The sequence below is a fragment of the Mobula birostris genome, chromosome X (assembly GCF_030028105.1).
Source record: "Mobula birostris isolate sMobBir1 chromosome X, sMobBir1.hap1, whole genome shotgun sequence".
NCBI classification, from domain to species: domain Eukaryota; kingdom Metazoa; phylum Chordata; class Chondrichthyes; order Myliobatiformes; family Myliobatidae; genus Mobula; species Mobula birostris.
In genome coordinates, this window is record NC_092402.1 from 71779521 (window position 1) to 71791268 (window position 11748).

The 11748-nt window shown below is 47.9% G+C and overlaps 1 protein-coding gene across 1 annotated transcript; it reads right to left on the reverse strand.

Annotated features, from left to right (window-relative positions):
* Window positions 1-279: 279 nt before the first annotated feature.
* On the reverse strand, window positions 280-11425 carry myl4 (myosin, light chain 4, alkali; atrial, embryonic). The gene is made up of 7 exons (XM_072249700.1): window positions 11300-11425; window positions 8096-8123; window positions 6981-7130; window positions 6434-6607; window positions 2756-2833; window positions 1803-1845; window positions 280-551 (listed from the first exon to the last, which is right to left on the reverse strand). The coding sequence occupies exons 1-6, from the start codon at window positions 11411-11413 to the stop codon at window positions 1817-1819; spliced, it is 573 nt and encodes a 190-aa protein (XP_072105801.1). The 5' UTR covers window positions 11414-11425; the 3' UTR covers window positions 280-551; window positions 1803-1816.
* Between the last annotated feature and the right edge of the window lie 323 nt (window positions 11426-11748).

The following is an 11748-nucleotide window of genomic DNA, read 5'->3' on the forward strand; positions in this document are numbered from 1 at the left end:
CAGACATAATGGGGCAAATGGACTCACTGTGTTGTGATTTTTCAATGGAATGCTATTTGACTAAAATATGTCATGAGCAACTCTCCATGGTTACAACAGAGCATAGCTCTAACCACACACCCTGAGGTACAGCTGTAGGTGAGGCCTATAACCCGAGGTGTCTAATCTGTGCCTGCCGACAGCCGTTGCCTTTGGTTATCTTTTGTAGACTCCCTTCCCTCCAAGTCCAAAAAGGATCAAACAGAGAACAAAAGAAGGAATGTTTTGTGTTGATTTTAATTTGTGGTATAAACTCATAAATTAAGATACAAGTTGATGGACAATTGGAGATGGTCTGAGATTGGTGGAGCTTGTCCTGAGACTCAACACAGCGCACACAGTGAGAGCAGAGAGGCTTCAGTTCTGAAAGCAGTCCTGCCCAATGATATGTGAAGGTGTTCAGTTGCTGGGTAACACCAGCGTGGCCACAGCAGCAGTTGTTGACGACATTGTTGAGACATTGACTGATTTGCATCTTCTACCCCTTCACCAGTAGTTGCACTGTGAACTCACTGCAAGCGAGAGAGAGAGAGAGAAAGGGAGTCAGCATGCTTAAATGTCCACTTGTACAGGACACTAAGACAGAACTCTTACAGGAAATGTACAAACCCAGAACCAGCCATTCACCCAACCAATCAGAGCTGGAACCAGCCGTCCACCCAACCAATCAGTGCTTCCTTCTCACTGCTAAAGAAGTTCCAATCAATTCAGTCTTTCTACAAATTCTTCACTCTGGTCACAAGAATCGGCAGGTCCCCCACAAACATTTGGGAGGTCAATGACAAATGTCCCATTGGTGGTTCAGATGGAACACCCTGACAGGTACTCCCCTGACCAGCAGGCAACTAGGAAGAAGTGTTTAGTAAACTTCAACAATACTTGCCTTTTATTTACTGCTGGAGTAAGTAATTGGACTGAATGACGTAATATGTTACAGTACTATACAAGGGACACCGTCTCATGAAATGGCAAGGTTCAGGGAGGGGTAACTTTTGAACAACTAAAACACTCTATCTCCATTTTCGGTGATTTGAGGCAGCATCCCTAGTTGCAGGGACCACACGAGGAGCGTTTGATGGCTCTGGGCCTGTACTCACTGGAGTTTAGAAGAATGAGAGGGGAAGTTATTGAAACCTATTGAATATTGGAACGCCTAGACAGAGGTCCTGGGGTAGAGAGTGTACAGTATGAAGAGAACAGTTTGTGCAACAGTTTTGTAAGTTGGTTTACAGACATCCAAACCCCAGACTCCTGCAATTTCCACAGTCCAGAGGAGCACATGTTCCACATACATACTGACTGAGAGGCTGCAGCCCTCTATGAAGACCTGCTCTTCGACTTTCAGCTGCACCTCAGCCCTACTTTCCTGATCCCTGGACACCCGGTGCGAAGGGGAATGAACCTGGCCATTGCGTCAGTGCGCTCCCGGGCCTGGCCAAAAACTGGGCAGCAGCCTGTCAAGGATGCATCAAAAGTGACTACTTAAGAAGAGACAACAGCTTCATCAGTTGGGGTTATAAATGGGGCAGAACTGTCCCCTGATGTAGTGGGAAAGAACTCTAGGATTTGTCAGGTCTAGTTCAGCTCTGGTAATGTGGCAGAAGTAAACTTTCTGTAACGCTCCTATTTTCTAAAAAAAAAAATCAGGTCAAACATAGAATGAAACACCCTCGACACTGTCCCATCACACACGCTGGGGGTCAGACACTGAGTAAAGCTCCCTCTACACCATCCCATCACACGCTCCCAATTGTTTAACTCACCCATTGGAAGTATTTCATCCTGATATGATGTGCTTTGCAAAAGCTGCAAATTAAAGCAATAATATTACCCACAGTTCAGTTTATTCAATTATTTAGAGATACAACGCAGAATAGGCCTTTCTGGCCTTTCGAGCCACGCTGCCCAGCAACCCTACCCTAATCATAGGACAATTTACAATGACCAATTAAACTACTAATCAATAGGCCTTTGAAATGTGGGAGGAAACCGGAGCACCCGGAGGAAATCCACACATTCCATGTGGAGGATGTACAGACTCCTGGCAGATGGCATTGGAATGGAAATCCGAACTCCGAACTCCAATGCCCCAAGCTTTCATAGTGTTGCGCTAACTGCCACGAACCAAGGTTTTGAAGCAGTTCAGCTAGGAATATTTGAATCTGGGCCGAGAGACAGCTCAGGGCATTGTGCCAGTGATTGGGAATTCTGAACAGTCCATCATCTCCACAGCTCAACACTCCTGTCTGTTTATTGGACAATGTGATAGAAATGCAGGAGTATTGATAGGAAAGAGCTACCAGCCAGGGTATGAGACTGGCTGCTCCTGCCCTCCCCACTGCTCCTGACTGTCGGCCTGTGCGAGCATGACACCAACAGAAAGCCGCAAGCAATACGGCAGGTTTATTGGTTTACAATTAGCACCACAGATGAGTCAGTGGGCCTGTTACTCACAGTAACCTGTGTGGTTCAGAATGGCAGCTCCCAGAGTGAGGGAAAGAAGATGAGGTGAGAGGGGGGGAAATGAAGGGGAACATGAGTGGGAAGGAGGAGCGTAATAGAGGGGTGTGAGGGAGGAGTGTGAAGGAGATAGGGAGGAGAGTGGGGGGGAAGTGTGAGGAGAAGGGTGAGGGGGGGGAAGTGTGAGGAGAAGGGTGAGGGGGAGTGGTAGTGAGAGGAGAGAGCGAGGAGTTAGTGAAGTGGGGGTTAGATTTACCCTCATAGTTGATGCACCCGTTGGAATCCTCCTGTCCGACCATCAACTGCTCCACCTCACTCTCTGACATCTTCTCTCCTGTGGACCAAGGTGCTCATTAGTTGCAGAGTTTGGGCACAGTTCCTCTCTGCTGGCCATCTCCAGCAACGACATGGACTTCACATTTAAAATTATTTACATATTCCACAACAGTCAAAGGCAGAGTGAGAATACTGTGCTTGACATCAAGAAGCACTGAACAAAGCTTGAAACATGCTCTCAGTGGGAACATTCTCCGACAATTCGGTTCATAGCAGGACAGGGAAGAACAGAAGACATTGCGGCAGGAGTAGGCCATTCGGTCCTTCGCACCTGCCCCATAGTGCTGATCCCACCAGAGTGCCATTTCCCTGCAGTATCCCCACCTTCCTCAATTGTCTTTTAGTCCAGAAATCCATCCACATTTCTTCTGAATCAACTCAATGACTGAACTTTCACAGTGCTCTAGGGTAGAGAACGCCAAACATTCACTACCCTCAGTCCTGACTGACTTCTGCTTTGTATTTAAACTGTGGCCACTGGTTCTAGACCCTCAGTCAGAGGAGACATCTTGCCTACACCCAGAGGACAATCCCAGGGGAAGCACCCTCCCTGGACCAGGCCGGTTGAGCCTTGTTAGAACTTTGTGAATTGCAGTGCGTTCTCCTGTCATTTTCCTGAGCTCTGGAGAACAGGGGCCTGGTCTGCTCAGATGGCAACTCTCCATCCTGGAAGCTGGAGCTGGTCTGATGAAGCCCTGCTGCACTACATCTATGGCATGAAGTTCCTTTGGAGGTAAAGCAACCCAAACTGCCCATGTTACTCCTGCTACCATCTAGCCTAGGCCCTCTATATTTGTAGTGAGACATCATTATTCCACCACTCACAGTAAAGGCCTTTTTGAGTGTCTGCCAACCCTGCATGTTGGCCTTCAGTCAAGCACTTCCAGGTCCTATTGAATATCAATATTTCTTAAGCTCTAGCAATTTAACACACATTCTTTATCCCCTTATCTGTGCACCAAAGTGCAATAGCTCATATTCTATATTCCATCTGCTATGTTCTACCCCACTCATTGCTTGTCCATTTCCCCTGACGTCTCTTCACATCTCCTGTCCTACTCACAATCCCACCTATTTAGCACCAGAAAAGCTGATATGGATCACGGATAGCTGGGTCCCACTAGTCATGGCCACCAACCTCAAAGAGACCATGTAACCCCACTGCTTTCAACATGCAGCTCCCAGTTTAAGGCTGCAACCTTGTTGAGCAAACTGTGCGGGATCTTATCTAAAGCCTTCCAAAAAAATGCAAGCTTACCTCACCACTGGTTATCTTCATCTATTTGTCCAAGTTTACCCTCAAGGATTAGTCAAACAGGACTTTGATTTCATTAACCTATGCTGACTCTGCTCAATCTGACCCTTTGCAATGAGTTCTGTTTGTTACACCCTGCATTAGGGATTTCAGCATGTCCTCCTCAGTTTAGCTGGCTCACTGTTTCCCCATTTCTCACTCTCTTCATTAATAAACAGAGGAGTCACAATCCACAGGCACATCCAGAATATGTGGCAGATGCCTGCAGTTACAAGAAGCCAACCTTTTCACTCCAGGAGCCGCTCAGAGCAGTGTCCTGATCCCAGCCACCTTCAGGTATTTCATTAATGACCTTCTTTCTGCCTTAAGGTCAGAAGTGGGCATATTACTGACTATTGCAGTGTTCAATTCTATTTGCAACTTCTCAGCTAATGAGCAATCTGTGCCCACAGACAGCGAGATTTTCAGGACTCCCAGGTGTGAACTCGCAAGTGATAGGAAACAACCATGGCATGTCAGTGTCAAGCACTCGCCATCTCCAATACCTCCTCTTCATATTTAACGGCACTATTATCGCAGCTACCGCCTTGAAGAGCCGGGGGTGGGGGGAGGGGGGGTCAACATTACCCTGGAACATAAACAGTGTGGCTAGAAGAGCAGGTCAGAAGCTGGATGTCCCATGTCCAATTTAGAAGGATGCCCAAGGCAATAGGAGGATATAGATGAGATGAGATCATTCGGCAGATGGAATTTAATCTCGGCAAGTACAAGGTGATGCATTTAGTTGTAGAACGCATACAGCAAATGGTAGGGGACTAAGGAGTTAATGAACAGCGAAGGACCTTGGTTCAGGTCTATAGTTCCCTGAAAGTGGCAACTCATTTTAGATAGGGTGGTGAGGAATGGGATGCTTTCTTCATTGGTCAGGGTGTACAATGTAAGAGTTGTGACATTCTATTGTAATATTACAAAAGGTTTGGTTAGACTACACTGAGTATTGCATCTAGTTCTAGTCAGCATACCATTGGGAAAATGTGGTTGCATTGGAGAATGCAGCAGAGATCCATCAGGATATTGCCTTGGATGGAGGACTTCAGTTATGGGGAGAAATTAGATAGGTTTGGATTGTTTCCCCCCAGATCAGAGAAGACAGAGGAGGGACCTGATGGAGATCTATAAAATTATAACAGGCACAAATAGGGTAGATTGTCAGAATCTTTTATCCTCATGGTAAGGATAGATTTAAAGTGAGAGGAAGGGGTTTTAAAAGGGAACTAAGATTTATTTTTACAGTCTGTGATTGATATCTGGAATGCACTGGCAGAGGTGGTGGTGGTGGAATCAGACACAATCACTACATTTCAGACATTTTGACAGACACTTGAATAGGCAAGGCATACAAGGATACAGACCTAATGCAAGCAATATGGTTGGTGTGGATGGGGAGAAAAGGTTAGCATGGATGTGATGGACCAAAGACCCTGCTGATGTGTTATACAACATCATGACTCTATCTACAAGGCAAAAGTAGAACAGCAGATATTCCACTTGTCTGGATGACTGCAGCTCCAACAATTAAAGTATCAATTTTCCAAATATTAACTTGGATTACCTGAGTATTAAAGGCTTGGAGCAGCTGGAATTTTTGATGTGTCCAGGAGAGCTGTTTGATGCAGTGTGTAGGTATACAGCAAGCTACATTTCTCCCTCTGAAGCCCACACCACCATGACTTCAAAATCTATCAATGTTCTGTCAGTATTGCTGGACCTAAATGCTGAAGGTCCCTCTCCAACAGCACTGTGAGAAGATCTTCACCTGAAGGACTGTAGTTCAATTGATCAATCCCAGCACCTCCCTTGGGGTCAGTGAATTGGCACCATGTGAAATGTATCCATTTATAAAGAATAATAAAAAATGAATCAACTCACTGGCTGGAAACTAACCAAGACTTTGAGACTTGCAGCGAGAAGGTATCAGATTCACTGGGATCAGGATCAGTAACCTCTGTTGCTAATAACATTCTAAATCTCAATTGTAATTTATTAGCCCATGCCCGAAAGTCTTTCAAATCTTGATGTACACCAGCATAGACTGCTTCACATCTTGAGGAGCTGCAATATGCAATCATCAGCAAACATCTCCACTTCTGGCTTAACAACAGAAAAAAGGTCATTCCAGACAGCGGCTGTGTGCAGTTTGCTGAAAGTGGCTGACATTGGTGAAAGGAGTGAGCAAGATGGAAAAGGCTAATGAATGTTATTCACTCAACAGCTACCTGTAGGGACCAGAGTCTACCTGTAGACCAGCTCCAGGTCTACCTTTACCTCCGAGTGAACACTTACCCAGCGTCGCCAACACATGACGAAGCTCGGCCCCCATCACCGTGCCATTTCCTTCCTTATCAAAGACTTTCAAGCCTTCTATAAAATCTTCCAAAGTGCCCTGGTCCTTGCTTCTCGAGATGTGTTGCAGCATTGGGAGAAAGGTCTCGAAGTCCAACATCATCTGGTTCATCTCTGTCAGGAGGAAGATAGAGTGTCAGGCAGACTGCTGGAGCAGGGGGTCTGGGTTGTTAGGGAAAGGACGGAACAGTGAAGGGGCCAGTGGTGAGGTTCTTGTGTTGATTGGTGAGGTTGTCCTGTACCTGTGTTCACACATTCATGTACATATCCAGTCATATTCTCCAGTAGTTGTGCACACGATTGCTTCTCCACATCTGCGATCATAGGTGTGTGTTTGGACGTGTGTGTGCATATTATCTCCATAGTAACAACTCTCACCACATCCCCTCACTGGTGCTGGAGGTGGTGGCCATCACTGCACACCTAGTGTCACTGCTAGTTTACAAAAGGCAGACTGAAGGGTAGGGGGAGATGTGGCAGCACTGACCTTCTGGTTTGGGTTTGCCCAGGACTTTCATGACCTCAGCGTTGGTGGGGTTCTGCCCGAGAGCTCGCATGACATCACCGCACTGAGCATAGGTGATCTTCATCTCACAGGACGGGGTCCTGTCGAAAAGGGCGAAAGCTTCCTTGAATTCTGAAAGTGGAGACAAGGAATAGATTGTAACTGTGGAGGTGAGAAATGTCAAACCACATGTAACAAAGCTGGGTACAGGGACAAGTACAAGAACAGGATAAGACTGGGTTTAGGTTCTGTTCCATGGACAGGGGACAGTGAGCTAGATCAAATGGTACCCATATGGTCTAGACAGAAGTACACTAACATGCAGGTAAAGCAGTCACATGATAAACATGAGAAATTCTACTGGAAATCCAGGGTAACACTAACACACACACACACACACGCACACGCACACGCACACAATGCTGGAGGAACTCAGCAGGTCAGGCAGTGTCCATGGAAATGAATAATCAGTTGATATTTCAGGCCAAGATCTTCCATCAGGACTGGAAAGGAAGGGAAAGACACCAGAATAAAAAGGTGGGGAGAGGGGAAGGAAGATAGCTGGAAGGTGAGAGGTGAAGCCAGGTGGGTAGGAAAGGTAAAGGGCTGGAGATGAAGGAATCTGATAGGGGCAGGGAAACAGGTATCTCCAACACTGAATCTGAACTAACAAGAAACAGATAGACCCAGCTCTGCCAGCACATCAAACCCACAGCAAATTGGGCAATGTCTACATGGGAGCATGGGCAGTCCATGTGGGCAATATCAGGGGTTGGGGCAAGTCCCCAGAGGTTAGTTCAATCTCAGAGCCTGGGGTTTGAATCAGTGATCAGGGTTGGGATGTCATGGCACAGAGTGGGAGCTGGGTGTCAGGGGCAGCACCAAGAATGGGGTCAAGGTCAACATCCAGTGTTAAGGTGTGAGTCACTGATCAAGATGGGGATTGGAGTCAGGATTTGGGGTGGGAAGAGTCAAGGTTAGGGCTGCATTCAGGGTCAGGGGAAGTTCTCTATGCCTTTCCCCATGCACTTGTTTAATCAGCCATCATGAAAAGCTTGAGGAGGGAATAATATTGCACACAAAAGACAACAACTCACCTTCAATCTGGTCATTGCTGAATTCAATCTGAAACAGATCAAAGAAAGGTCAATGTTACCGAAGAGCAGGAAGTGAAGGGGTGGTGTGTTCCTGCTGAAGAATATGAGACAGTCTCAAACCAGGGATGGGACTCTGCAGCAGGTCAACAAGTACCTCTCCATCATCAGAATTTGCCACTCATGTCACCTTTAAACTTTACCCTTCTAACCTTAAAAGCATGTTATCTGGTGTTTGACATTTCTACCCTGGGGAATAGATTATGACTGTCTACCCTATTTATGTCTCTCATAATTAAAAAAAAAACAACCTTTTCAGGTCACCCCTTAGCCTCCGGCACTCTAAGGAGAGCAACCCAAGTTTGTCCAACCTTTCCTTATAGCACATACCCCCACTCATACTAGGCACCCTCCCAATGAAGGCAAGTGTGTCGTTCACCTTCTTGACCACCTTATCCATTTGTGCAGCCACGTGCAGTGAACTATGGACTCTGACTCTAGATCCCTCTGTACTTCAATCCTATTAAAGGGCCTACCATTAACTGTACATTTTCTCCTTTCATTTGATCTCCCATAGTGCAACACCTCATACTTGCCTGGATTAAACTCCATCTGCCACTTCTCTGGCTACATCTGTAAACTGATCTATATCAATTATGGACATGCTATATTGGATACTTCTTGACCTAGCTCACCAACAACATTTCATAGCCCTTTTTGGCCTTCCTAATTGCCTGCTTGAGCACTTATATTCCACAAGGGACCAGTCTACTTTTAGCTTCTTTGACTCTACATATGCTTCCTTTTCCTTCCTGACTAAACTTAGGACCTCTCAGCTCATCCAAGTGTCCTTTACCTTACCATCCTCCTCCTTACTGGAATATCCCAATCCTGAACTCTCATCAGACCGTCTTTAAAAAAACTCTCACATATCAGATGTGGACTTGTCCAACAGTGGCTACTTCCAATCAATGCCCCTTAGATCCTGAATTATCTTGTTGCATCCCCCAATTTAGCACCTCTTGCAAGTTCCAATTTTATCCTTATTCCTAACTATCTAATACATAATGACTTATGGCCAGTATTCCCATAAATCTAAAACATGATAGGAAGGTTTAGAGGGATATGGGCCAAATGCAGGCAAATTGGACTAGCTTAAATGGGCACCTTAGTTAACATGAATCAGTTGGGTTGCAGGGCCTATTTCATGCTGTATAACTCTGTGACTCTGGAATCATGATACAGGAAAATGTAAGGAAGTTTTGCTTTGTATCTAACCTGTACTGCTCAATTGTGCACTATTAGGTTTGCATAAATCAGAAGGCTGAACAATAATGAAATTAAATAATACTGAGCTCGCCCTGTACCAAAGCAGGAAGGTGCTCTGGTCTCCCTTTTCAGCCCCTCTCCCAGTGCCACTTTGCAACTCTTACGGGTTCACAATCTGCGTGTTGCTTTGAACTAAAATCCCTTCCGATAGACAAAGCAGGCAGAGCTCATTAGACATCTGAATCTGACTTGGATGGAAATGACTTTTCTTTCAGCACTGCTCGCGAACTGACAGCTCCCAGCAATGTCGGAGTCACGTGGGTACAAGCAGCTCACTGCAGTGCCTTTGGCAGGAGGTTCACAGTACGCTCAATGTCCTGCGGACGGAGGGAGGGAATGCTGAGGTGGTGGGTGGGTAGGTGCTGGCTCAGGAGGTTGTTCAGTCCTGGTTCCCGAGTCCTATTTTATTCCATCACACTTGTGCTTGAAGGTAGTGGAGCGGCTTTGGGGAAATACAAGGGAAGTCATTCCCTCTAAGGCCTGCTTTGGTTGCCATGGTAATTATCTGCCTGCTCTAGTTTCTGGCCAATGGTGAACGTTAACCGTTACACCTCTTGATGGCGGAGGTTCAGCAAAGGTAATGATGTTAAGGGTGAGAGAAGGAAGCTGAGACTTGCTTGGTGGAGATGGTGTGTCCGTCCACATTCTATCTTGTGCCGATAGTGGAGTGGCTGTAGAGTGTGCGCTTTGTAGAGACAGAATAGATGTCTCTATGAGCAACTGGAGGGGGTGGGTGCATCCTGTTCTGGGAAGACGTGAAGACTTTGGAGTGGGTGCAGAATGGGTTATGGGCAGAAGGCAGAGAGAATAGGATTGGAGGAAAAAATATATCGACCACCATCGAATAGTGGAGCAGCCTCAATGGACCGAATAGCCTGATTCTGTTCCCACGTCTCGCGGATTTGCCAAAATTACCCTGGGGAGCACGGACATTACTTCTGTGGACAGAGGGCAGAAGTTGGGGCTCTTCTCATTGGAACCGGGAGGCTGTAAGGAGATCCTGATAGAGGTGTTCAAAACCATGAGGGTAGAGGTGGAATAGACAGAGAGAAATTGCTCCGGGTGGTGAAGGGCAAGAAACAGGGGGAGATGGAATGAAGGTGAGTGGCAAAAGAAGCAAGAGTAACCCGAGGAGTGGTTGAGTCGGGAGTCACTACCGGCGGTGGGGACGATTCCCCTGTGGGTTCAAAGAGAGCTAGAAAAGTATCTTAAAGGTGAAGGTTCACTGGGCTGTGAGAAATAGGGCAGTGAGACCAGACGATCAGCGCCATGATACCGACTCCACGGGCTTCCACCGGGGTTACTCTGATTGTGGCTTGGTCACCTCCCGTTTCCCCTCAGTCCCAGACCGTTCCTGCCTAACGGCTGCAGCGCTGCTCCCGGTTCCACCACAAGTACCGGCAGCGCGGTCAGTGGGGCAGGGGGAAGGGTAAGGGAGTGGGTGTGAGGATACAGGGAGAGGTGAAGGTTATGGAGAGTGGGAAAGGGTACAGGGAAGAGTCTCCGTCAGCCTTGGGCGCTGCCGGTGACTTTAGCCCGGGGAGCGGACCGTAGATGGTGGGGTGATGGCGGTTCGGTCCTGGCGAGATTGAACACCAGCTTTCATTGTTTGGACACTAGGGCCGGGAAACGCCCGCACTGGCTGTAGCGAGTCCTTCAGCTGCCGCTTCCCGCACCGCTCACTGGGTGACAGCTGGAGAATGGAGCTGGGACCGGGTGGGGGGCGACGATGGGCTGGGGGGGCCGGGAACTGTCCCGCTCGGTTCGGCTATTTTACAGCAACTTGGACAACAATTGAGACAACAGCGGAGCTGCACTGCAGCCGGTACGGGTGCGGTGACGGCAACGGCGACTGCACGGACCCCGAGCCCCACTCACCCGGACGCTCTTGGGATCGAAGGCTGGCTCCTTAGGTGGTTCGGCTTCTGCGGGAGGCGGCGCGGGTGCGGCAGGTTTTGCGGCTTCCTTCTTGACTTCTTTTTTGGGGGCCATTGCGGAGCGGGAGCAGATTCTGCAGGAGCTGCGGTAACGGATCCGCCCGGCCTGCCTTATATCCGGGCGCGGGGCAGCGGCTGCCTATAGATGGAAGCGCTGCCCTCCCCCGGGACAAGGGCGGTGCTGACGGGTGGGTGCGGGGTGTGATGTGTGAAATCGAGTGCGGCGGGTGCTTGTGTGTTTGGCACGTGCACCGCCCGTTGTGCTTTGACCCACGCTCGGTCTTGGAGAACCTGGTGACAGAGCTGGGCAGAATGGAGCTCGGTGCACAGCCCGGAACCCGAGCTGCACATACATGGTCGGTGTGGCCGCAGGACCGAACTCGAAATTTA